This window comes from Ovis canadensis, chromosome 2 (assembly GCF_042477335.2).
Source record: "Ovis canadensis isolate MfBH-ARS-UI-01 breed Bighorn chromosome 2, ARS-UI_OviCan_v2, whole genome shotgun sequence".
In the NCBI taxonomy this organism is placed as follows: Eukaryota; Metazoa; Chordata; class Mammalia; order Artiodactyla; family Bovidae; genus Ovis; species Ovis canadensis.
In genome coordinates this window covers 52,448,405-52,476,137 of record NC_091246.1, presented here as the reverse complement: position 1 = coordinate 52,476,137, position 27,733 = coordinate 52,448,405, and the positions used below count along the sequence as shown (strand labels likewise).

Here is a 27,733-nt window from a genome sequence, read left to right as displayed (position 1 = left end):
GTGTGAAGAAATCTCTGAAGTGAGATAATCTTACTGCTGGGCTGTTTTTCTTTTTAAAAACATTTTAGTTTTGTATTGGAATATAGCCTATTTACAATGTTGTGATAGTTTCAGGTGGACAGCAAAGGGTGAGCTGTTTTTCTAGTCTTTTCTCAGAGAGTTATACTGGGTTGGTGAATATCCCATGCCCAGGTAGATCTTTAACCTGCTGACTCCATGAACCGTCCCATCCCTCATCCTGCTCACAGAGCAAACTCTCTAAAGTCTGATACTCAAGTTGGTACCTTTGGGTTCAGGAGGACACAAAAACATAAACTTTGATTCTGATCAAGGTAATTGCAGAGAGATGTTAGATACCTCCATACTTCGAATAAACCTCAGCTTAATTTCATTTATTTTTTATTTTTTGGCTCTACTGTGTGGCATGCAGGATCCTAGCTCCCTGACCAGGGATTGAACCCAGGCCCTCAGCAGTGAAAGTGCAGAATCCTAACCACACTGGACTGCCAGGGAACTCCCTAGGTTTTTGAGTTTATGACACCCTAGTTAAAAGGTCTTAGACATTTTCCTGAGCCGTTAGATTTTCTTATATCTGGATTGGCCTGGTCTCAATTGATGTGCTTATATGAGTCATAGAGTATCCAAGGAAAAATGATCTGGGAAGGTATTTAATCTTCCATCTAATGAGCATTTACCCAATAATTTAATTATTTGGGCATTTATATTATTGAGTCAATTTTTATAGCCAATAAAGAGAGTTTTTAATGACAAGAAATGAAGTAGAAACCAAATTTTGTTTTTTTTTTTTTTTCTCCCTGATCTTTATGCAACTCACTAAGGCTTGAAGCAAGCTATATAGTCTTTCTGCTATTCTCCTCCTTGATAGAATCACTCTTTTTCCTCTAGAGTGTTCTTTATAAAAAAAGTAATTCTGCACTATTAATCAATGGATGACACTTTGAGTGAAATGATAATACAATCTGATCTGAGAACCACAAAAAGGCCACATATTTTCAACATCATTAGCATTTTCAGGCCCTGTGCTAGCTCTTAGGAAACAGTCTGTATGAAGGAGAATGCTTGCTGTCTAACAGATAAGATGAGGCAAGACACGTATAGATAACATAACATCATAGCAGATGGTGGGTGCCAGGTAGGCACTAGAGATGTGTGATAGGGGCTTTATGGAGCATGGGAGTGATCACTATGGGTGATTCAAACTGGATCCATTGTTAAGTTTAGGAAAGTGAAAAGAAGGAACACAGAATTTAGGGCAAAATAAATGGAATTAGCAAAAACTCAGTCTCCTAAATGTGCTTGATGTATTCTTTTGACAATGATTAGATTTGTTTGGTTAAAATAGAGTTCAAGGGCGAAAAGTAAGAGAGGGAGAGAGAATGGGTGATCTGGAAGGGTAGCTGAAAGCTAGATTGTAGAGAACCTTGAAAGGCCAGATCAGAGGGTTAGACTTTATGCTCTAGGTAATGGGAAACTGGATTTTTGAGCAAGCTATGACAACGACAAATCACCAACTTGACTGATGTTCAGAATTCATCCATTTGTATATAGGATTATTCAGTCAGGGATGTGTATGTGCTTTTACTCCCTACTGTAGCCCTCATTCATACAATACTGTGCTTCTCCCCACTGAGCCTAGACTTAGTGTTTTTCTCAGCCTAGCACTCCATGTAACTAGTTCTGCTGCTACTGCTGCTAAGTCGCTTCAGTTGTGTCCGACTCTGTGCGACCCCATAGACAGCAGCCTACCAGGCTCCCCGTTCCTAAGATTCTCCAGGCAAGAATACTGGAGTGGGTTGCCATTTCCTTCTCCAATCCATGAAAGTGAAAAGTGAAAGTGAAATCGCTCAGTCTAGTTGATGGTAATTGACAACCCTGGAGAGCTCTGTCATCCCTGGTTAAGAGGGTGGAAGGACTAGTGGTGGGGATTGTATTGTCTGCCTGAATAGTTTAGATATGAGAAAATTTGTCCTTGAATTAGAAAAGAAGGGATTTTTGGGGTGTAAGAAATTCAAGTACAGTTGCCTGGCCAGGCTAAATAGATGTTGAAGGAAAGAAAAATAAAAAACCCAGCTATACTGCATAGTCTTAGAATTTAGGGTATATCTAGTATATTCCTAGTTTATTTAGCTTCCCAAGTGGCTCAGTCAGTGGTAAAGAAGCCGCCTACCGCTGCAGGAGATGCAGGTTTGATCCCCACTTTACTATTCTTGGCTGGGGAATGCCATGGACAGAGGAACCGGGCAGGCTGCAGTCCATGGGGTTGCAAAGAGTCAGACATGCCTGAGCAACTGAGCACAGACAGTTTATTGAGGAGGAAGAATGAAAGAAAATAAGTGACTCTGGTGGTATTATTAGCATAGGATCCCAAATATCTTATCTCCAGGAGATGTTTCATAAGGCAAATTTATTCCTAGTGGAAATTGCTAACTACTCAGTATGTTCTTTCAACCAAGAAACCTCTATTTCAGAGTCCCTTCCATTTTCTACTTTGTCAGAGAGCTTCTTATTTGTGGATTTGCAAAGGAGTCATTTGTCTGGTGTTGTAGTGATTTTCTGATAATGATAAGCTACTTAGCCATATAACATAAGAACATTCCAAGGCATCTTGTTTGAGAGTCAGAGATTCTCCTATCTAATAATTGGAATTAAAGACTTTTGACTTCTTGTTTTCAGTTTTGGATGTGAGCTCCTTCTATATACTGTCTCTCATTTGTTTCTGCTTCCAGGGCCTTGCCCTGTGCCTGTAATAGACCCTTAAAAACTGAATCATGGTGGCATTGTTTTCTGAGTTCTTCTGTTTTTGAATAGTTGAAGAATCTGAGTCTAGAAGATATGATCACCAGTGATGAAAATTATGTGGCTGGATTAATAAACTATGACTGGTGTGAAGACATTTCATCAAGAGGTGTGGCTACTCCACAAACACCACAGGTTGGTTATTTTTATTATTTAAAGTAAAATATGTTATCTCAATTATAAAAAATATCTAAGCTATATAACATGAGATCTAATTTGTGCTTGCAAATTTCATGAATTCCTAAACCATTGAAAATATTAACAGGAGATTGTTGGGGTATAAATCAAAGGAAGCCAGTTATTTCCAAGTTGAATTCTTTTCATTTTGGAGTACTTTACTTCTCTTTTTTTTCCTTTCTTCCTCTCCCCTCCTGTTTACAGAATGAGGTATAATTTTTTTATTTTTTCTGGTAGAAGACATTTTTATTATCTTACTGGTTTTCTTTCATTTTATTGTTTGTATTTTATTTATGTATTTATTTATTTATATTTATTTTAATTGGAGGTTCATTACTTTACAATATTGTATTGGTTTTGCCATAAGGACATGGAAGCAACCTAAATGTCCATCAGCAGATGAATGAATGGGTAAGAAAGCTGTGGTATATACACACAATGGAGTATTACTCAGCCATTAAAAAGAATACATTTGAGTCAGTTCTAATGAGGTGAATGAAACTGGAACCTATTATACAGAGTGAAGTAATCCAGAAAGAAAAACACCAATACAGTATACTAACACATATATATGGAATTTAGAAAGATGGTAACTATAACCCTGTATGCGAGACAGCAAAAGAGACACAGATGTATAGAACAGTCTTTTGGACTCTGTGGGAGAGGAAGAGGGTGGGATGATTTGGGAGAATGGCATTGAAACATGTATAATATCATATGTGAAACGAGTCGCCAGCCCAGGTTCAATGCATGATACAGAATGAGGTATAATTTAAATGTCCCTGTTCCACAAACTTATCAATACTTGATATTTTTTGTATTTAATATTTTCTAATCTGATGAATGTGAAGTGATACCTCAGTGTGGTTTTTTTTTTTCCTTGACACAGTTTATTTTAATAAAAAATACAGCTGAACATTTATCACAGATTACATGAAACTATACACAATGACATTCTCTCTGCATAGTAACCAACACTGATGTGTATAACTTGATTTTTTTAGATGGATTACTTACAGTCTTTTAAAGTGCAATTTATTTAAGAGTTTAAGCAAATCATAGGATAAAGGATCTTTCTAATAAATGAGTAATGTTAAAAAGATTATATATTTGGATAAATCTTTCAAAAATCAGACTCAGTGTGGTTTTAATTTGTACTTTTTTGATTACGTTTATATCTTTTCATATGTTGATCAGCCAATCTTTTTTTCCTGTTTTATGAAATGATTTTTTTGTGTCTTTTGCCTGTTTTTCTTTCGGATTGTTTCTTTTCTCTTGTGGTATGGAGGCAATTCTAAGTTTAATTCTGACCCTTTGGTGGTTGTGTATTGCAGGTGTACAGGTATCTTATCTGAGTTTGTCACTTGTCTTTTTACTTTGATGGCAGGAGTCATTAATTTTAATGAGCTGTCAGTATTTTTCTTTATGGCTTGTAACTTTTGTATCTTTTAAAAGAAATCATTCTCCAAAAGTTATAAATGCATTCACACATATTGCTTCTCAAGTTTTAAAGCTTTTCCTTTCACATTTAAATCTTTAATCTATGGAGAATTAATTCTCTTACATGGTGTGAGGTCGGGAATCAATTCTTCCTCTTATAACCAGTTGTGCCAGCACCATTATAAAGTGCAGTCTTTCTGCACTGATTCACAGTGGCACTTTTGTCAGATGTCAAGTTGTTATATGTATGTCTGCTTCTGAGAAATATTTTGTTTCATTGGTTTATTTGCACCAATACCATCTGTCTTACCTCTTCAGTTTTATAATATTTCTTTTATCTGGATGGCCCGTTTCCTCCCATCTTAGGCTTCTATAGGGATATCTTGGCTATTTCTTGTTCCTTTGCGTTTCTATGTACATATTAGAGTCATTTTGATAAATTTATAACTTTACATACACTTAAAAATTGAAATTACATTGGTTCTAAGATTCAATTTGGGAAAAAATTGAGGTCTGTACTCTGAAACCCCTCATCTGTAGACATAGTATACCTTGCTTTTTATTAGATTTTAGTGAAGTGCTTTCGATAAAATTTTATAAATTTCTCCCAAAAGATCTTATATATCTTTTACTAGATTTATTCCTGAGTACTTTTATTTTTTATTGCTATTGGGAATGTTAGGCTTTTTAAAGTCACATTTTCTGTCTAATACTGGTGTATAGATAAATTGATTTTTGTGTATTGATCTTAAATTCAACAGCTTTCATAAACTCTTAAATTCTTATACTTTATATATTCTCTCACATATTATGAAAAATCAGCTGTGAATGATAGTTTTGTCACTTTATTTCCAATTCTCATGCCTTTCAGTTCAGTTCAGTCACTCAGTCGTGTCCGACTCTTTGCGACCCCATGAGTCGCAGCACGCCAGGCCTCCCTGTCCATCACTAACTCCCGGAGTTCACTCAGACTCATGTCCATCGAGTCAGTGATGCCATTTAGCCATCTCATCCTCTGTTGTCCCCTTCTCCACCTGCCCCCAATCCCTCCCAGCATCAGAGTCTTTTCTAGTGAGTCAACTCTTCGCATGAGGTGGCCAAAGTACTGGAGTTTCAGCCTCAGCATCATTCCTTGCAGAGAACACCCAGGGCTGATCTCCTTCAGAATGGACTGGTTGGATCTCCTTGCACTCCAAGGGACTCTCATGCCTTTAGTGTCATTTTATTACTGTACTTAGTAGTCCTAACAATATAGCAGACATTCTGTGTTCTTCCCAACTGTAGAATGATGCTTCTAATATTTTACCATTAAATATGGTGCTTGTTTTTTCTTTTTCATTCCCCTTCACCCTCCCTTTCTCTGTTCTTCTTTCCCTTTTCCTGTTATCCCCCTTTTCCTTCTCATCCCCCTTTTCCCTCTCTCTTCTCTGTGCCTCCCACCCCATATTTTTCAGACTAAGAAAATTTTCTCATCTATCCTGGTTTGCTTAAAAATTAAGAATGTCAGTTGCAGAAAAAAGGCTTAGACAGAATTCATCTGTTGAGATAATCATCTGGCTTTGTTCTTTCCGTTTGTTAATGTAGCATGTTATATTAATAGATTTTATTTTAGAACAGTTTTGCATCCTTTGGATAAGCCCAGTTTGTCATGATGTATTTCTATCTTTTTTACATGTTGCTGGGTTTAGTTTACTAATAATTTTCATTTAGAATTTTTGCTTCTATGTTCTTAAGTGAGATTGGCCAATTCTTTCTTAAATGACTTTTTTTTTCTTTTGAAAATTTTAGTTTTGTTATGTATAAGTAATACATGGGTATATTCATCTTGTAAAAAAATTCAAACATTATGGAACTATTTTGAATAAAGAGTGAAAGTCTTTCTTCCCCTGTTCTTACATCCCATCCCATCTTATATTAATTGTATCTGATTGATATTAAGATTATAGTTTGTCTTTTAAAATGATTTGGAACATAGTCTTTTTTTTTTCCCTGAAATGGTATTTAAGAGCTATTAATTATATTTTCCTTGAGTGTATGATGGAGCTTATGTAACTGTCTGGGCCGGGAATTTTTCTGTGAGAAGCTAGTCAACTACCGATTCAGTTTTCTTTTGTGTTTATAGGACTACACATTATTTCAATTTCTTCCTGTCAGTTTGGTGAATTTTGTTTTTCTAGAAGTGTCCATTTCATTTAAGTTTTAAAATGTTTTGGCATAAAATCACTGGATACTATGGTCCCATGGACCTTTCACTCATTTTCCTCCAGTAGTTAATTTTGCATAACTGTGGTACAATTTTTTTTGGTTCTATACATTTTCAACTTCATAAATTACATTTTTAGAATGTAATGCTATTGATATTTGTTTTGATTGACTCACATTTCCCTTCATTTACTTACCCTTCTTATCTCTCAAATCCTTCATTCTAAAATTATTTTTTTTCTTCCTGAAGTGTATGCTTTAAAATTTCCTTTAGTGGAAGTCACAATTGATGGCAAACACTCTTTCTAAATCAGCTAAAATTGTCTTTTTTCACTTTCATTTTTGGAATGTAGTTTCTCTATATTGATTTCTAGTTTATCAGTTATTTTATATTCTTCATTTTGAACATATTATTCCACTCTCCCATATTATTCCCCCCCCAACCCCATTCTCCTAGAGACAGTTTTTTTTTTTTAATTAATACAGAATTGTTTAGTTGCTAAGTCATGTCCAACCCCGTGAACTGTCTCCCACCAGGCTCCTCTGTCCATGGGATTTCCCATGCAGGAATATTGGAGTGGGTTGCTATTTCCTTCTCCTCCACTGTCTTCTTGCTTCTGTGGTTACCATTGAGTAATCAGTGTCAGCAATTTGCCAGCGAATTTGGAAAACTCAGCAGTAGCCACAGAACTGGAAAAGGTCAGTTTCATTCCAATCCCAAAGAAGAGCAATGACAAAGAATACTCAAACTACTGCACAATTGCACTCATCTCACATGCTAGCAAAGTAATGCTCAAAATTCTCCAAGCCAGGCTTGGAGAACCATGAACTTCCAGATGTTCAAGCTGGATTTAGAAAAGGCAGAGGAACCAGAGATCAAATTGCTAACATCCGATGGATCATAGAAAAAGCAAGAGAGTTCCAGAAAAACTTCTGCTTTATTGACTATGCCAAAGCTTTTGACTATGTGGATCACAACAAACTGGAAAATTCTTCAAGAGATGGGAATACCAGACCATCTGACCTGCCTCTGAGAAATCTGTATGCAGGTCAAGAAGCAACAGTTAGAACTGGACATGGAACAACAGACTGGTTCAAATAGGGAAAGGAGTATGTCAAGGCTGTATATTGTCACCCTGCTTATTTAACTTACATGCAGAGTACATAATGAGAAATGCTGGACTGGAAGAAGCACAAGCTGGAATCAAGATTGCCAGGAGAAATATCAGTAACCTCAGATAGGCAGACGATACCACCCTTATGGCAGAAAGTGAAGAACTAAAGAGCCTCTTGATGAAAGTGAAAGAGGAGAGTGAAAAAGTTGGCTTATAACTCCTCATTACAACATTCAGAAAACTGAGATCATGACATCTGGTCCCATCACTTCATGGCAGATAGATGGGGAAACAGTGGAAACAGTGACAGACTATTTTGGGGGGCTCCAAAATCACTGCAGATGGTGACTGCAGCCATGAAATTAAAAGATGCTTGCTCCTTGCAAGAAAAGCTATGACCAACCTAGATAGCGTATTAAAAAGCAGAGACATTACTTTGCCAACAAAGGTCTGTCTAGTCAAAGCTATGATTTTCCAGTAGTCATGTCTGGATGTGAGAATTGGACTATAAAGAAAGCTGAGTGCTGAAGACTTGATGCTTTTAAACTGTGGTGTTGGAGAAGACTCTTGAGAGTCCCTTGGACTGCAAGGAGATCCAACCAGTCCATCGTAAAGGAAATCAGTCCTGAATATTCATTGGAAGGACTGATGCTGAAACTGAAACTCCAATACTTTGGTCACCTGATGTGAACTGACTCATTGGAAAAGACCCTGAATGCTGGGAAAGATTGAAAGTGGGAGGAGAAGGGGAATACAGAGGATGAGGTGGTTGGATGGCATCACCGACTGGCATGCCATCACATGGCATCACATGAGTTTGAGTAAACTCTGGGAGTTGGTGAGGGACAGGGAGGCCTGGCATACTGCAGTCCATGGGGTTACAAAGAGTTGGACACGACTGAGCGACTACTGAATCAGTGTCAGTCAGGTTGCTTTCTAGTTAGTCTTTTTCCCCTGGCTCTTTTTAGGATTTTCTCTTTGCTTTTGGTGTTCTGCAGTCTCACTGTTAGGTGTACTGTCTGGGTGAGTAGTGTCTTCTAGAGTTGTACAACTTGGCAAATATAGATATGGATTTCTTTTTGTTTGCGATTCATTATGTTTCCTGTATTTGAGGATTTGTACCTTTAATTAATTTTAGAAAATATCTTGAGTACTGCTTTTTCATTGCCTCTATTATCTATTTCTGGAACATATAATAGATATATATTAGACCATAGAAGGAAATGGCAACCCACTCCAGTATTCTTGCCTGGAGAATCCCGGGGACGGAGGAGCCTGGTGGGCTGCCGTCTAAGGAGTCGCACAGAGTCGGACACAACTGAAGTGACTTAGCAGCAGCAGACCATAGAGCTTCGTCTTCCATTTATTTTAAACTCTCTTTCATATATCCCATATCTTTCTCTCTAAGCTGTATTCTGGATCGTTTCAGATTTATTTCACATTCATGTTCTTTTTTCATTTCTATCTATCTGCTATTTGACATGTCCATTGAATTTTTCATTTTTATCATTGCATTATTTCTAGGGATTTTTATTCTTTTTCAAAATTGCTAAAATTGAAATTGTTAAAACATTTTTCTTTTCATGTTTAAAATTTTTTATTATTTCGAACATATGAACATATTTATGTTCTGTACTTGATAATTTTAATATCTTACATCTTTTTGGGTCTGTTTCTTTTGTTTATTTTTTCTCCTGACTTTTGCTCATGGTGTTTGTATCATTTGTGATTTTTTTTTAATAGGCTCATTTTTCTTGGAACTCTTTGGGAATGCTTTGAGGATTGGATTAAGAGTTGAGGTCTTGGGTTGTGCTGGATTGAAGCTCTTCTTTCAGATAGGAATTGTGTTTCCTTTTGTCATGTTCCTGGAATACAACCATTTAGGACTAGAACTATTTTAAATCAAATTCTAAGGCTGAAATTTCTGGGATATGAATTTGAGCTCCAAACCTGTCTGAAGACTGTCCTGTGGTTACTTAGCAATTGTTAAAGGAACATAACCAGAGCCATAACCAGGATAGACAGGTGTTTTTGCCGACTCCTTTACAGGGCAGGTTTAAATTTATTCACCCTTTCATTTTTGTTTTGGCCCCTCCTGGCTTTACCTGGAAGCTTTGGCTCTAACTTAGCACCTTGCATAGGTCTCATCTCCTGCAGTAGATTATGCGAGAGAGTGGGTAGATGCCCTTAGGGCAGCAGACAGTTTCAGACTTGATCACATTTCTACATTCATGCTCCTGTTTTTTATTTGACCTCTGAGGATTTTCCTATCTTTTCTGCAAGCTCAACCATAAATTTAAAAGGATTAAGACATATTTTCTATGCAACATTTCTGTTAGAACATTTGAACAGTTTTTCTATGCTGGTCATTGACTAAACTTTTATTTCTTGGTACATATTAGAAGCAAACTGGCAGTTTAGATATGGGAGGCAATTCTTAGGGATTTATTTGTGGCCATCCTCAATTGCCTAGAATCTGGGTGTGTTTGATTAAATACAGCTTGAAACATGTTGAAAATTACCTGTCAATAGAACAGCCTAAAGTGATCTACATGTACTAACTAAAGAGAACTGAATATACATTTTCAAATTTCCTGGTATCACCAATAATATCCTCTTGATAGTGTTTCATTTTAATAAAAACGGTGCAAGGTAATTTGCAAATGATTAAGGCATGTTGTAAAGAAATTGACTTTTCTTCTTCAGTGTGCTTTATCCAGTAACTTTTTTTTTTCCAGTTTGCCAAGCATTGGACAGAATCAAATGGCCTGGAATCTACATCATTAACTCCAGTATTATGCAGGGCATCTGCCAATAAATTAAAGAACAAAGAAAATGTATATACTCCTAAGTCTGCTGTAAAGAATGAAGAGTGCTTTGTATTTCCTGAGCCAAAGACTCCAGTTAATAAGAACCAGTATAAAAGAGAAATACTCACTACACCAAATCATTACAGTACACCCTCAAAAGGTATTTGCTGTTTAGATTAAACAGAAGCAAAATATCTCGAAATTCCTTCTTCTTACCATGCTAAATAAACATATAGCAGATCAGAAATGGCTAGCATTGCCCTCAGGAATTATAGGAGAAGCCAGGCTGTTTTTTAAGCATATGTTATTTGCATTAGCTAGAATGAAAGCATATTAATCAACTTCAGGTTTTTCTCAAATGTTATTAAGTTTTTCTCTTTCCCACATTTATAGAGTTGAATCATAGCATCATAGAATATCAAAGGTGAAAGGCAAGTTATAGCTGATTTAATCCCCCTACCCTTTTCACACGGAGAAGGCAAGGGCAACCCACTCCAGCACTCTTGCCTGGAAAATCCCATAGATGGAGGAGCCTGGTGGGCTCCAGTCCATGGGGTCGCTGAGAGTTGGACACTACTGAGCATCTTCACTTTCACTTTTCCCTTTCATGCATTGGAGAAGGAAGTGGCAACCCACTCCAGTGTTCTTACCTGGAGAATCCCAGGGATGGGGGAGCCTGGTAGGCTGCCGTCTGTGGGGTCGCACAGAGTCAGACATGACTGAAACAATTTAGTACCCTTTTTACAACGGAGGAAGCTGAGACTCAGATGAGTGAAGGGATCTGCCCAAGGTTGTACATGTCGGCTGAGACCTTGCTTGCCCCTCTGCCCCTGCATGGAATGACTCCATTCAAGTCTTTGCTGAGCCTTTCTTGCTCGTCCGGAGCTCCAGTTCTGGTGTCTGATCCTGTTCTGCCTGTTCTACTACTGATGCCCTTCTGGATACCTAGAGCTGTGTCCATATTACAGCTGTCTCGTTTACCTTGATTTCCTCTTCATTTTAATCATCACCAATTATTCAAGCTGTTTCCTTGGTGACATCTCAGTGTTTTCATAGCTGATCTTATCTGGGCACATTCTACTTTGTCACTCCGTTTAAAACATAGTGTCTAGAACTGAATCCAGTTTTCTAGTACGAGGTCTCACCAGGGTGAGACAGTGTCGTGAGAGTAGCCTCTGTCTTGCTTTACTGTGACATGGCATAGTACCTAGCTGGAGCCATACTTGGTATCTTGTACCTACTAGGTGCCTGCATGCATGCCAAGTTGCTTCAGTCTGCCTGACTCTTTGCGACCCCCTGGTCTGTAGCCCTCCAGGCTCCTCTGTCTGTGGAATTCTCCAGGCAAGAATACTGGAGTGGGTTGCCATGCCCTCCTCCAGGGGATCTTCCTGACCCAGGGATCAAACCTGTGTCTTTCATGTCTCTGCATTGGCACGTAGGTTCTTTACCCCTAGTGCCACCTGGGGAAAACCTAGTGCCTGGTATATAATGGGGGCCATTTCTGTTGAATGAAGAAATGAATAAATTAGAGACAGCCTGAAGGGATTTTATTTACTGTGATCTAGTCTTTGTCACTTTAAAGAAATGACACCTAAACTTTATTAGTTTTCTTTCCAGCAATTGTGATCTACTTGTGTGTTACGTTAAAATCTTAAGGAACCTACACTGGGAAACATTGTCTTGTGAATGGCTGCCCACATCCTGCCATTGTGTTTCCAGTTTGCTAACTGACTAACTGATAGCCAGTTCTAGAGTCTACTTCTTGTACATAAAGATATTATGAAACACTTGGTGAGAATATTTGCTGGAAGTTCTGTTGATAGCATTATCCAGTTGAATCAACACTTTCCCTAAAATCATGAGGCTGGTTTGGTGTGATGTGTGAAAGCCTGTGGTTATTTATGAGTGTTAATGAGATAATATTTGCACATAGTAATCGCTGCTGTTGCATTGTATCTCTTTCTCTTCTCTTATTTCTCGTAATATACCTACAAGGGCCTTTGTGAGTTGTGAGGTTGGGTAGGGAACTAGAATGGACCTTTAACTCATCGTAACCCATTCAGGGCTTTTAAAAAAAAAATTATTTTAAAAAAATAGTCCCTTCTATTATTGACTTTCAATAAAAAATTTATGTAATTCTGAAAGTTTTGAAAATATAGGTAGTTTAGAATTTATAATCTTAAAGTATCATTAATTTACCTATCTTGTCTCTGTGAGAGATTACATTGGTTAGAAGCTATTTTTGGCCATTTTTCTTTAAACGTAAGGGCTGCCAAGAGAAGCAGTGGCCAAAGCCCCAACGGATAACCTCCATCAGCACTTTGCATTTTACTTTTGCTCTGAGTCATTTTTTAAATATTTATTTTTGATTACTATTTTGCTGCTCTGGGTCCTCATTGCAGCATGTGGGATCTAATTCCCTGACCAGGGATCAAACCTGAGCCACCTGCATTGGAAGCATGGAGTCTTAGCAACTGGATCAAAAGGGCAGTCCCTCTGAGTCATTTTTTGACCTAAGTATTAGTTTTATTTTTCTGAATCCTGTCTAATCCATTTAATGAGAGTTTGTTGAAGGGTAACTGTGTATGGTAGTAGAAACCCTCAGTACTCAAAGATGAATACTGTTTTCATAGGTATTGTTGATTAATCTTATTTTCTTGTTCTTGGGGAACCAGTGAGAGTAATGCTATATAGTCATAAATAAAACAAAACCCCTGATCTCTTACAACCTTGGTATCTTATATTTCTAAGCAGTATACAACTTTTATGAACAAAAAGTTAGCTAATTAACAGTAACCAGATTGCTAATGCAGATTTGTCGCAAACTATTTCAGTTACAAATACACTGCTAGAATAAAACCCCAAATTCTGGAATATGGAGTATAAAAATAACTAAAGCTTGCAACCTCTTTAATAACTTGTCAGCTTTCACAGGGGACTGTTCTCTTTACCTGACAGGAGTTGAAAGGGCTATGAATTAATACCTCTCAGTAATATATCAATTAAAGGTATAAATACAGATTGACTTTTATTTATAGAAAGGAGAATCAGTAATCATGAAGTGTTATTTATATATTCTATTTAGATTTTTCATGTGATATTTATAACAAAATCATAAGCATGGCTTCAGTTTTATAGTGAAGAAAAAGCAGAGTCATACTTGTGAAGCAAAATGATTTTGTTTCTATTATAAATCACATGGAAACATTTCTTTAAAGAATTAGCGTATTGACATCACTGGGCAAGTGATTACAATATTTTCTGAGCCAATGAATGAGGTGATACATGCATTATTGATAAAAATTTTGAAACCATAGCATGTAAACTACATATGGTTTGTATTTGTTGTTTTTCTAATAGCTGGAAACCAGCTCCTGAAAGAAACCCCAATTAAAACGCCAGTAAATTCAACAGGAACAGAGAAGTTAATAACAGGAGTCATTAGCCCTGAGAGGCGGTAAGTGTTCAGTTTTTAAGACTCGTTTGCTCTTCAGTATAAGTAATCAGATTTCCTTTTTTCATATATGATAAACCCAATTAAGGTAAACCAGCATGTGAATTCTGTCAGGGACTGTAGGAATGTCTGTATAAACATAGTCTGTGGTCATTACTGAGGATGTTGACACTGCCTTCCTCAGGGGGCAGTTGTGAGACTCATCAGCAGTAGGATTGACACCTTAACTTAAAATACAGCAGGCGCTTCTTTGGTGACTCAGTGGTAAAGCATCCCCCTGCCAGTGCAGGGAACATGGATTTGATCCCTGATCTGGGGTGATCCCACATGTTGCAAAGCAGCTAAGCCTGTGAACCACAACTATTGAGCTTGTGCTCTAAATCCTGGGAACTGGACCTACTGAAGCCTGTGTGCCCTGGAGCCTGTGCTCCCCAACAAGAGAAGCCACCTCAATGAGAAGATCGTACACTGCAGCTGGAGAGTAGCCCCTGCTCGCCACAACCAGAGAAAAGCCCGTGTCACAGTGCAGACCCAGCACAGCCAAAAATAAATAAATAAAGTAAAAAAAATACAGCCGGCTGGGAGGCTGGGGCAGGGGTTCCTGTGCTGAGGCCCATCTTTCCCTGCACTTCTGCCAGTGGAGTATAGATGTCTACTAACGGAAGCAAAGAGTCAGACACGATTGAGCGTGCACGCATGGCATTATTACTCACTTTCCTGATATAATGAGATTGTGGTTATGTAGGAAATATTGACACATTGATGTGTACTGAAGTGTTTTAGAATAAAGGGTTGTGATATCTTCAGATGGGTTACTTTGATGACTTATTTTTAATATATTTATTATACATACATAAAGACTGGTTCCAAATAGGAAAAGGAGTACATCAAGGCTGTATATTGTCACCCTGCTTATTTAACTTATATGCAGAGTACATCATGAGAAACGCTGGGCTGGAGGAAGCACAAGCTGGAATCAAGATTTCCGGGAGGAATATCAATAACCTCAGATATGTAGATGACACCACCCTTATGGCAGAAAGTGAAGAGGAACTAAAAAGCCTCTTGATGAAAGTGAAAGAGGAGAGTGAAAAAGTTGGCTTAAAGCTCAACATTCAGAAAACGAAGATCATGGCATCCGGTCCCATCACTTCATGGCAAATAGATGGGGAAACAGTGAAAACAGTGTCAGACTTTATCTTTTTGGGCTCCAAAATCACTGCAGATGGTGACTGCAGCCATGAAATTAAAAGATGCTTACTCCTTGGAAGAGAAGTTATGACCAACCTAGATAGCATATTCAAAAGCAGAGACATTGCTTTGCCAACTAAGGTCCGTCTAGTCAAGGCTATGGTTTTTCCAGTGGTCATGTATGGATGTGAGAGTTGGACTGTGAAGAAAGCTGAGCGCCGAAGAACTGATGCTTTTGAACTGTGGTGTTGGAGAAGACTCTTGAGAGTCCCTTGGACTGCAAGGAGATCCAACCAGTCCATTCTAAAGGAGATCAGCCCTGGGTGTTCTTTGGAAGGAATGATGCTAAAGCTGAAACTCCAGTACTTTGGCCACCTCATGCAAAGAGTTGACTCATTGGAAAAGACTCTGATGCTGGGAGGGATTGGGGGCAGGAGGAGAAGGGGACGACAGAGGATGAGATGGCTGGATGGCATCACTGACTCGATGGACGTGAGTCTGAGTGAACTCCGAGAGATGGTGATGGACAGGGAGGCCTGGTGTGCTGCGATTCATGGGGTCGCAAAGAGTTGGACACGACTGAGCAGCTGAACTGAACTGAACTGATACATAAAGAAAGCAAATGTGACAAAATATTAATATAATATTAATCTAGAAGGATATGTGGGTGGTTGTTATGTATTTTGCTCAACTCTTCTACAGATTTGACATTAAAAAAAAAAAGGTAGAGGGAAAAATAATTTTGGCATTTGGCTCGGGGAACAGGTGATGGCTGCATCTGGGTGGGAGATGGCTTTCGTGCTCCCTGAAGAAGAATAAGATGGCCTGGCCTGGGCATACCTGGCACCTATCAGGCATGACAAAAGCACCTCTGTGAGGGGCCAACAGGTGGAAGTGCAGCTCCTACTCATGAGGTTTTTGGTTTTTTTCCCCGTAGGTGTCGCTCAGTAGAACTCAATCTCAACCAAGTACATGTAGAGGAAACTCCAAAAAGAAAAGGAACCAAAGTGTTTGGGAGCCTCGAGAAGGGGTTGGATAAGGTTATCACAGTGCTTACCAGGAGCAAAAGGAAAGGCTCTGTCAAAGATGGGCCAAGAAGACTAAAGGTAGGTGGACTGGAATTCTTTAATATGGATTTTAGAAGCTGACTGCTAATTGTACTATTTTTTTTTCCAAAGTACTGAATGCGTGAATTGATTAGTATTTTTAATTTACTTATTCATCTGTTTAGCTAATATGTACCTATTTTTTGAGCACCTAAAGTATATATGTTACTATGCAGTGGGCTTAATGCAGAGGTAGATTACATACAGTTGGTCTTTTGGGTGGACAAATAACTAAAATTTAAATATTCAGGTCCAGGTAGGGGGATTAATCTCAGAGGCAACATGGAGACGAGGAAGCATGGGGCGTGTATGAGGAACTGTCTTAAGGGTGGGAACTTGTGCTCAGCTGTCCTATTTCTGGTACACAGAAGAGTCCCTGACACATGGGTGCATTTGTAGGCCCTCACAAAATATTTGAATGCAGGGGAAGTTAATTTGAACTTTAAGTGTGGTGTGTGTGAGAAGAATAGCAACAGGCCCAGAAGGGAGGCTGGGCGCTTCAGGGGAGAATGTTGAGATCTCATTTATGTTCTGCCTTAAAGTGAGAGAAGATAGGACTTCTCCATTAGTATCTGTTACCTGGTAGAACTTACGTAATTCCCTGGAGTTTTATGTTTCATATGACTGTTTATTAGGCATATTTTATCCTTTTATTCTGAGATTTCTCTAGTTGGAGACAGTTGTGAGGTATTTCAGACCCTGACACTGGGATTATGAAAATCACATGTCATTTCTATGAGAACAGTAAATAAAGAAGATTAAGGAAACTTGTCCAATTATATACATTATTGAGATGCTAAGCAGTTATCAAATACTAATGGATAACATCCTTGAAATGTTCACCTATGTAAATTGTTTGGAACTTGAATGCATTTTTCAGTAGGAGCTGCTGTGATATTGGCTTTCTAGGTATTTTCCAGTGCTTCCAGAATGTAGGAGAAAAATGACAAGATGGGAATGAGAAACCTGGGTTATAGCCTCAGCTTCATACAGTGTAGCTTGGCTAAGTCATTTTATCTCTGACTTTCTCAATGTCTTTATTTGTAAAAACTGGAGAGAATGTCTCTGGCAGCTTCACAGAGTTGGGATATGTAAATAAGACTGTATGAAATGCTACATTGCATATGAAATGCTTTATTGATATAAGGTGTTCCAGTGTCAAGTATCATTATTTTTGTCAATGTTGAGCATTTTAACCCCAGTGTAGCAGAACCACAGTTCTAATTAGCACATCTGAACATCTGAAACTTTATCTAACTTTGGATCTTTAACCCTTTCTAATGTTTAAAGTTTTTCAGAACTGAAGGACTTGCTTTCGGAGATTAGCCTTATTTTTCCACCTGGTTGTTAAAAATTATAAACTTATAGAAAATTAAAAGGATGGTACAAAGGGATTTTCCTGGTGGTCCAGTGGTGCCGCTGCAGGGAACATAGGATTGATCCCTTGGGGAACTAAGATCCCACAAGCTGTGAGATGGGGCAAAAAAAAGATAAAAGATGGTACGAAGAACACCTTAGTTTTTTGAGATAACAAACCGTATGTAGTTAAGCCCTTTTTTAGGAAGGAGTCTTTATTTTTTATTTATTTTTTTTTTAGGAAGGAGTCTTTAAAAATCTGAATTTTAAATAGATAAAATAAGATCACTTCTTTATTTTACAAAAGGAATAACTTGAATTGTGATTTGAAAGTGTGCAGTTTGTTATTATCTTGAAAAGACCAAGTTGATTTGGTGAAAAAGTCCTGAGTTGGAAGCCAAGAGACAGAGGAGCTTGTCATAGCTGTGCCTCTTGTTCCTCTTATAACCTGAAACTGAGGTTCCTGAACTCCAGTCATTTGACAGTCACCTTTATATCGGCATATCAGTGTATAATCTACACTGTTATTTTTCTGATACTTTCTTTATATGATGCATTTTAGTATATGTGCTGCCAAAGTGAGCATTATGTGATGCAGAATTAAAGTAGATTTAGAGGTATAATTGACATGCAATAATCTGCATATATTAAAAATGTACAATTCATATACTTTGGCATGCAGAATGCACTTGCAAAACCACCACAATCAAGATGACTTTTTAAGAGCTTGTATTTATTTAAAAGGAAATCATATATATTATTAGTTTTTGCTAATAATATTTTTCTAAATCAGATTGGAAGAAATACATAAAAATGTTTATCTGGGGACTTCCCTGGTGGTCTAGTGGTTCAGACTCCGTACTTCTGCTGCACGGGGTACAGTCTTGAACTCTTGTCAGGGAACTAAGATCTCGAATGCTATGCAGTGTGACCCAGAAAAAGTATACGTGTGCCACTTAGAGTTATAAGTCCAGTTATAATTTTTTTAAATCACATTTTGGGAAACCCCATCTTAAGAAACTTATATTTCTTCTTTGGGTCATAGGTTCTTCATTTGAAAAGTAAGGTAGTGGGGTCTTTTCCAACCTCAGCATTTTGTTATTTATAAAAAGTACTGAAATCTTAAAGACATAGAAGGTATAATTTTGTTTGACAATAAAGGTAGTACTAGGAAGGCAGAGATTCTTGTCTGTCTCTGGGACCTATTAAAACAGTACTTGGCACCTAGTAAGCCTTCAATAAATAGTTGCTGGATGCATGGATAGACAGTTACTAATTAGGAATGAAATTATTTCTGAGAAATATGCTGTGAGTGAATGAGAAAAACCTGTTATATTCATTCCTTCATAGAATTGTCATAGAGTCAGGTCCTGAGATTTTATAAAATTCCTCAAGTAATCAAGAAAGAATTAAGGAAACACATCCAACTATATACAAATGAAATTCCCTAGGGCATTTGTTTTCTCACAGTTTACACTGCAGGAATCTTTATCACAGTGTAGGAAGGGGGAAATAGGTAGAGCTCAGCGAAATAGACATTATTCAATATTTATTTACTTATTTAAAAACCTGGTAGGAGAGGAAGATGCAAGTATAAAAATTGATGTTATGGAGGTTATTACGAATAAACATGATTTCTCTAGGCTCTCCCAGTACCATCTCAGTCCAACTTGCTAAGAGTTGATTGTAAATTCTGTTTGTCTTGAAATATTTCCACTTGAAATGGTACTATATTGAGGAGTTGGGGATCTCTAAATCAGATAGGATGGTCTTTGTGTTGATGTAAGGATTTACTTCTCACCCCTCCTTTTTCTTTTTTAAGCCTCACTATAATGTGACTACAACCAGATTAGTGAATCCAGATCAACTCTTGAATGAAATAATGTCTGTTCTTCCAAAGAAGCACGTTGACTTTGTACAGAAGGGGTAAGAAGCATATTTGTATCTATTACTTGATGTCTTTTGAACTTTGAGAAAATATAGGTTGAGTCCCCTCTCCCCTTATTAAAAATATGTATTTCTTCCATCTCATTTTTTCCAAAAAAGCTTTTATGATAATGTCTGTGTTTATAATTTATTCTCTCTTGTTTTATATGGGCTTTAGAAGTTTTTTAAGTGACCATATTGTCACCGCTTTCAAAGTTAGACTTTTCAAAATAGAAAAATCTGAATTTCTTCCAGTTTTCTTTTGCTGCTTCTATTTTTCTTTAATGTTCTGCTTAACAATAATATTTCTAAATTGTAATCTAAATTTATGAGATACCTCCAACAAATCAAGGATATATATATATATATACTCCTCTTTATGATGTCTATGTGATAGGATTGGTTTTCAGTACTTTAGAAAGTATGTCACTTTTTCTCTTTCCCACTGTTGAGTGAACTGCCATCAAAACCTCCTGGGTCATGATCTCATGGTTTGGACAGCCAGAACTCTTCTGGTTACTTAACATGTTCATATTTCTAAGCATTTCCACTTAGTTATGTCTCTCTAAAATTTCATTATTAAAGCACTAACAGAAGAATGAAAGCACTAAACTAGAAGAATGAAAAAACTGACTTAAAACTCAGCATTCAAAGTACTAAAATCATGGCATCCAGTCCCCATCACTTCATGGCAAATAGAAGGGGAAAAAAAAATGGAAACAGTGACAGGTTTTATTTTCTTGAGCTCAGAATCACTGCGGACATGACAGCAGCCATGAAATTAAAAGACTCTTGCTCCTTGGAAGGAAAGCTATGATAAACCTAGACAGTGTATTAAAAAGCAGAGATATCAGTTTGCCAACAGAGCTATGGTTTTTCCAGTAGTCATGTACAGATGTGAGTTGGACCATAAAGAAGGCTGGGTGCCAGAGAATTGATGCATTCAAATTGTGGTGCTAGAGAAGACTCTTGAGAGTCCCTTGGACTGCAAGGAGATCAAACCAGTCAATCCTAAAGAAAATCAACCTTGAATATTCATTGGAAGAACTGGTGCTGAAGCTCCAATACTTCGGCTACCTGATGCAAAGAGCTGACCTATTGGAAAAGGCTCCAATGCTGGGAAAGATTGAAGGCAAAAGGAGAAGGGGGCAACAGATGATGAGATGGTTGGATAGCATCACTGACTCAATGGCCATGAATTTTAGCAAACTCTGGGAGATAGTGATGGACAGGGAAGCCTGGTGTGCTGTAGTCCATGAGATCACAAAGAGTTAGACATGACTTAGTGACTGAACAATGACAAAGAAGAGCCACTAATAAATTAACAAAAATATTTAAATGGAACAGTCAATAGAGAGATTTTAAGAAAGAATCTTTTGCAGTGGTAATTTTACTTTTCACTATCTCTAAGTGTTGGCAAGCACTCCTTATGTGAATCCTTGCTTTCTTCTTCAGATGTCATTAGAACACATCTAACCCTGACTTGCTCTTCATGCTTGGGGTTTATTCACAGTTGCAGAACCTCTCATGAACGAATCTATATGAGAAAGCTTTCAGTTATTTTTCCTTTAGTATATAATCTGTCAGATCACTAACTGGCTATTAACCAATAATCTGTTCCTTGAACTTCCTGATCCACCCAAAGGTCTGCCTTGATCCCTTATTTTTCTTTTTATCTTACCTGTTTTTACTTTCTTTGTGACAAAGCAGAATAACGAAATTTTCAGTGGTGTGGTGTCACTAATCTCTGTTTTATTCCATTACTATCTTTTTCCAATGAAGAAGAATCACATTTTATCTTTGATGTGACTACATTGCTCTGTGGTTCATCTTCCCATCAGGAACCTTAACTACAGGGTATACCTTATGGCATTTCTGGTATCGACTGCTTATTTTTAATAGATCAAGCCCCAAAGGACACAAGTGAGAAAAAGAGCAATATATTTTATAACTCTGCCCTAAAGTGTTATAATGATCATAACCTCTTATTACTGTTAGAAAATAGGGCTTCCCTTATGGCTCAGCTGGTAAAAAACCTGCCTGCAAAGTGGGAGACCTGGGTTCTATCCCTGGGTTGAGAAGGTCCACCCATTGGAGAAGGGAAGGGCTACCCACCCACTGAAGAAGGGAAGGGCTACCCACTCCTGGAGAATTCCACAGACTATATAGTCCATGGGGTTGCAAAGAGTTGGACACAACTGAACAACTTTCACATTCACTATTAGAAAAACCTCAAAAACGTGTTTCTTACTAACAGGTTGGTGGCTTCAGCTTAATTTGTATGAAAGACAGAAGTTCTGATGAACTGCACAAAATAAAATATTCTTCATCTTCCTTCTGCTTTCTTTTGTTGTGAACATTGTGGAAATGGCCTGATGTTCACAGGTTACACCATTGAAAGAGCCGCATAAAGGATGCCAAAAGATTTCTTAAGCATGAATGGCTTGTATAGCTATGAATAAAGCACTTTTCTTTGGAGCAAGGGAGAATTCTGATAAAGCCTTTTCAGCTTTTTTTTTTTTTTTTTTAAGATTCTGTTTCAGCTTTTGGGAAAACACTAGTCATACTCCATCACTAATGCATAGCTAGGTCATCTGGAAACTGTAAACAGTACTACCTTGCTTAATATGAAATCATGGTTCATTTTCCCCACTGGCCTCCTAGAGGCTTAGAAATCTCTTGTATTATACAGAATATTCATGATTCTCCTACTAACTGGCTTCTTATCTTGTTTTTCACAGCTATACACTGAAGTGTCAAACACAGTCAGATTTTGGCAAAGTGACAATGCAGTTTGAACTAGAAGTGTGCCAGCTTCAAAAACCTGATGTGGTGGGTATCAGGAGGCAGCGGCTTAAGGGTGATGCCTGGGTTTACAAGAGATTAGTGGAAGACATCCTATCTAGCTGCAAGGTTTAATTGATGGACATTTTCCATCCTACTTGATAATACAGCCTATGTGGAGCCTGGTGTGATTGGTTTGATTTTTTCAAGTCCACTGGAAGTACAAACTCATGTCTAAAGAGCTGTCTCAAAGACCAATATCTTTGTTTTTAGACAAAAGACACTATTTTGTGGGTGAACCTAAGGCAAGCCCATCTGTTATTATCTATTACTATCTTTTTAAATCATGTGCTTTATATATTTAATAACTGTTTACTTTCTTAGAGTCACTTCCATACATGAATGTAAGCTCTTAACTATATCTTCTTTTTAATGTGTAATTTCTTTCTGAAATAAAATCATTTGTGAACATAGCAGGCTTCTCCTCTTCTTTGTATTTGATTTTGATCCAAATAAAACCTCAAATGGCTTCTTGACTATTAAGTAGAGACTATTTGGAGTATGTTTTATCTGTTATCAAATATGCCTTGGGCAGAAAAACAGATAAGAATTCATTTGCATAATTTTTTCCTGTCTCTGATTTAAGTAGGATTTATTGAGATCGTTAACTAAGTCACAGCTGTGGTTACCAGAGTTAAACAACACATTTAATATGTTGAATAAAAGAGTGTTGACTTCAGTAAGTGTGTTCAGTCAACAATGATAAGTATCTGAACTATGAACCCCCATGAAATGTTACTTTATAGTAATTTTCCATAAGTCTCAAGGTTGGCCTCAAATTTGTCTTTTTATTCCAGTTTACTGGTCTCTAAAGGTCAACACTAAAGTTATATTTGTATGGATTTACAAGTTAAAACTAGTTGGAGAAAAAAATAGCAGTTTCTAGTCAATAGTGAGGAAATGTTTTATCATTCATTTGTTCAGTAAACATTTGCTAAGTGCTTTAAGCATTAGGTTCTAGGACTGAATATCAAACTGTCTAATAAACTCAAGTTCAGTCTATTAGCAGGTTGTGTATGTGTAAGTCACTTCAGTCATCTCCATCTCTTTGTGACCCTATGGGCTATAGCTCTGCAGGTTTCTCTGTCCGTGGAATTCTCTAGGCAAGAATACTAGAGTGGGTTGCCCTTCCCTGCTCCAGGGGATCTTTCTGACCCAGGGATTGAACCCCCATCTCTTACGTCCCTGCGTTGGCAGGTGGGTTCTTTACCACTAGGGCCACCTGGGAAGCCCATTAAAAGGGCTGCTGCTGCTAAGTCGTTTCAGTTGTGTCCGACTCTGTGCGACCCCATAGATGACAGCCCACCAGGCTCCCCATTCCCTGGGATTCTCCAGTCAAGAACATTGGATTGGGTTTCCATTTCCTTCTCCAATGCATGAAAGTGAAAACTGAAAGTGAAGTCGCTCAGTCGTGTCTGACTCTTCGCGACCCCATGGAGTGCAGCCAACCAGGCTCCCCCGTCCATGGGATTTTCCAGGCAAGAGTACTGGAGTGGGGTGCCATGGCCTTCTCCAATTAAAAGGGCAGATGCACGTAAATCAACCAGTACTTAAATCTACCAGTACTTATAGTATAGAGGGCATGATCAACTTTGTCTGGAGGAATAAGGGTTGACTTCTTGAAGGAAACTGTATTTGGTCTTGAAACGTACATGAGTTCAATAGAAAGAGAAAACAGTATGACATTCTTGGCAGTATGAATAGTATGTATAAAGGCATGGAATGATAAAATGGCTTGTGTGTTCAAGGTACAGGTGGAAGGTGCTATAGGGAGGATAGCAGGAGATGAGCATTCAAAAGTTCAGCTGGAAATAAGTGATAAAAACTTGAAGGAACCTGAAGCCTCCGCTAAACTGTTTTGATAAAGGAGTGCTGTCAAGGAGTTTAAAATTTTTTTATAGGAGCTTTACTGAAATACAATTCACATCCTATAAAATTACTCCTTTAAAATGTACAGTTCAGAGAGATGACCCAGAGAGATGTTATGGGGAGGGAAGTGGGAGGGGGGTTCATGTTTGGGAACGCATGTAAGAATTAAAGATTTTAAAATTTAAAAAATAAAAAACTAAAAAAAAATAAAAATAAATAAAATGTACAGTTCAGTGGTTCTTAGCATATTCCTGTTTGTGCAACCATCACCATAATCTAATTTTAGAACGTTTTCACCACCTGAAAGAGAACCCTCGTAACCAGTAGTGGTAACTCCCAATTCCTGAACCCCTCCCCCAACCCCCACAGCCGCTGGCAACCACTAATCCACTTTCTGCCTCTATGGACTTGACTACTATGGATATTTGATATAAATGAAATCTTATATGTGGGCTTTGGGGTCTAGCTTCCTTCAGCTTAGCATAGTATTTTTAAGATTCATCATGTTGTAGCATATTTTAGGACTTCTTTCTGTTTTACTGCTGAAAAATATTCCATTGTATGGATATATCACATTATATTTACCCCTTTATCAGTTGATGGATATTTTGGTTGTTTCTGCTTCATAACTATTATAAATAATGCTGCTCTGGATATTTGTGTACAAGTTTTTGTGTGGACATAGGTGTTCAGTTCTCTTGTGTGTATACCTAGGATTGGAATTGCTGAGTCATCTAGCGTTTTGTGAAACTGACAAATTGCTAATCATTTTATGATCCCACCAGCAATGTATGAGGGCTCTAATTTTTTCACATTTATATTCTAGCCTTTCTTATTGTCTTTTTTATTTTAGCCTGCAAAGTAATATGAAGTGGTATCTCACTGTGGTTTTCGTTTGCTTTTCCCTAATGACTAGTGATATTGAGCATTTTTTTCATGTGCCTGTTGGCCAGTTATACATCTTTTTTTTTTGAGAAATATCTATTTAGATCCTTTGCCCATTTTTAATTGGGCTGTTTTTACTGTTGTCAGAATTCTGTAGTTCTAGATAGAAGTCCCTTTTCAAATACATGATTTGTAATTTTTTAATTTTTGTATAGGTTGTCTTTGTGCTTCTTGATGGTGTCTTTTGAAGAACAGAAGTTTTAATTTTCTAAAGCCCAATTTATATATTTTTATAAGACATAAGAGAAGGATTACTCTTCTGTTTCTATAGCAGATGGCATGGTCTAGAACAGTGATTCTCAAAAACTTCTGACCATGAACCATAGTAAGAAGCACATTTTGCTTTAGGATCCAGCACATAAACACATTTTAAAAACACTGCTTAACCTTAATATAAGAAATAATATTTTATATTTTCTTTTTTTAAACATCTGGTCTAACAATTACAATCCTTAAATTGGAATTTTTAGTATGTTTACCTTTGAAATTTTTTAAAAATTTAAAATCTTTTTTGGGGGATCAATTCAGTCTAGAAATGCTGTTATTAGTTCTGCTACCCGTCAGACTAGATCAAGTTAAAATAGGTTCCCTGTTTGCTATTTAGGCTAAAATCTTCCTTTTCTTTAAGAAAAAATGTTAATAGTTGCCATATCATCTAAAAATCTGTCACTTAGCTCTAATTCTGTAGAGCCATTTGGAGAATTAAAGGGATATAGGTATAGTTAAGTAAATAAGGCTGGGTTAGTTCTCAAGAGGCAAATATGGTTTAGATTGTTGACACGAAACTAAATCTATGTAGTTGTAAGTTGGCTTTATTCTCCATCGTCCAGCCATAGCTGGGCTTCTTTGTAGGGCCTGTGTGATTTTATGTCCAGAGGAAGGCAGTGTAAAGGAGAATGAGGGAATTTGTAAAGGATTGTTGAAGGAATTGGGAGTTTGAAAACTGGAGGACTCACAAGGGGAGAGAATATGTGTCTTGTTTTAGTGAGAATAACAGGCAAAGAAAGTCCAGTGAAGAGTTGGAGGTAGAGGTTATATCTTATTCATCTTTGTGTCTCCAGCATGTGGTAGTCTCTGGAATATAGTAGGGACTCAATATATGCTTATCAAGTTTAACGGTATTGAACTCCTTTTTTTGGCCACACTGCATGGCATGTGGGATCTTAGTTCCTGGACCAAAGATTGAACCCATTCTCTGTGCAGTGGAAGTGTAGAGTCTTCACTGCTGGACCACCAGGGAAGTCCCTGAACCATATTGAACTTAAACTCACAGTCAAGAGCTTTCAGAAAAACTCCAAGCTACCAGACAAGAGAAAAACACTTAGACTATTGCCCTTTCATTGGAAGTATTCAGACATGTTGGACAGCTATTTGTGAGATGGGTCATAGAAGGGATTTAAGTATGAGCTGAACCAATAGTCTTGAAGTTCCTGTCTACCTTAGCATCTGTGGTCCAGTAACATCATGGAAGAAAATCAGTCAGTTGTTTGGATGTTGGTAGCAGAGAGAGACCCCCAGAAGCTTTTGCAGCATCATTATAGGTAGCTTTGAATATTTTGGAAGTTAGGAAGTTAGAATGGTGACTGAATCTCAAGAGCAATAAAAGATTGTTGACTGATAGGGAGAAACAAAGTGAAGATGATAGAGCTGTCAGGTATTGAGTGCCCACTGTGTGCCAGATGCTATGCTGGATGATTTGTACCAGGGGTCAGCAAACAGGCTGTGGGCTACCCTGCAGTCTTTTTTGGCAAAGTTTTATGGGAGCATGGCCAATATAAAATAGCTCATATTGTCTATTTTTGTTTCTCAGTGGCAGGTTGATTGGTTTTTATGATGTATGGCCAAGAAAACAGAAAGTATTTACTATCATAAAGTATTTACAGAAAAAGTTTGCTGACCCCTGATTTAGATCAGTGTTTTCAAATCATTGTAACATGTATTACACACATTAACTCGTTTAGCTTTACACTCACTCTGCAAGGGAGGTGGTATCCCTTTTCACAGAGGGGAACACTGAGGCTTAGAAAGGCAAATTAGTAACTCTTTTCAGGTTGTATAAAGCTTAAAAGTGCGTTGGATTTGAACCAGGCATGATAGGCTCCAAAGTATAGAGGTAATACCTCTCTCCTGAAATTGTACCATGTAGGAAAGCATGATTATATTATAAATATATATATAACATATATATAATAAAAGCATATATTATATAGGCTATGTATTAAAATATTGCTTTCTTATAGCAGCAGTTTTACACAAAATGGTTAAGACATAGGAAAACACTATTTCAGACTTCATTACAGTGTAGTAAGTGTATTACAGTTGAGTGTGTTACGTGATTCTCTTTAGTAAAAGTAACGAGTGCAAAGTCTTCCCGAGTAAGGAGAATGCAGTCTACTAAGGGAATAAGAATTGAATGACTTTCAGCTTCTGGATTCCACAGTGATTTCATGTATTTTTAAAGAGTTTATTTTTATAATTATG

General features: G+C 37.5%; 1 protein-coding gene across 1 annotated transcript in view; it reads left to right on the top strand.

Annotated features, from left to right (window-relative positions):
• Positions 1-22,851, top strand: part of MELK (maternal embryonic leucine zipper kinase) — a 71,511-nt gene extending 48,660 nt beyond the window's left edge. Inside the window, exons 13-18 of the mRNA XM_069576160.1 lie at positions 2,830-2,952; positions 10,490-10,721; positions 13,922-14,018; positions 16,144-16,312; positions 19,491-19,594; positions 22,336-22,851. Of these exons, the coding sequence (XP_069432261.1) occupies positions 2,830-2,952; positions 10,490-10,721; positions 13,922-14,018; positions 16,144-16,312; positions 19,491-19,594; positions 22,336-22,513 (903 nt within the window). The 3' untranslated portion in view covers positions 22,514-22,851. The remainder of the gene's footprint in view (positions 1-2,829; positions 2,953-10,489; positions 10,722-13,921; positions 14,019-16,143; positions 16,313-19,490; positions 19,595-22,335) is intronic.
• The last annotated feature ends 4,882 nt before the right edge of the window (positions 22,852-27,733 follow it).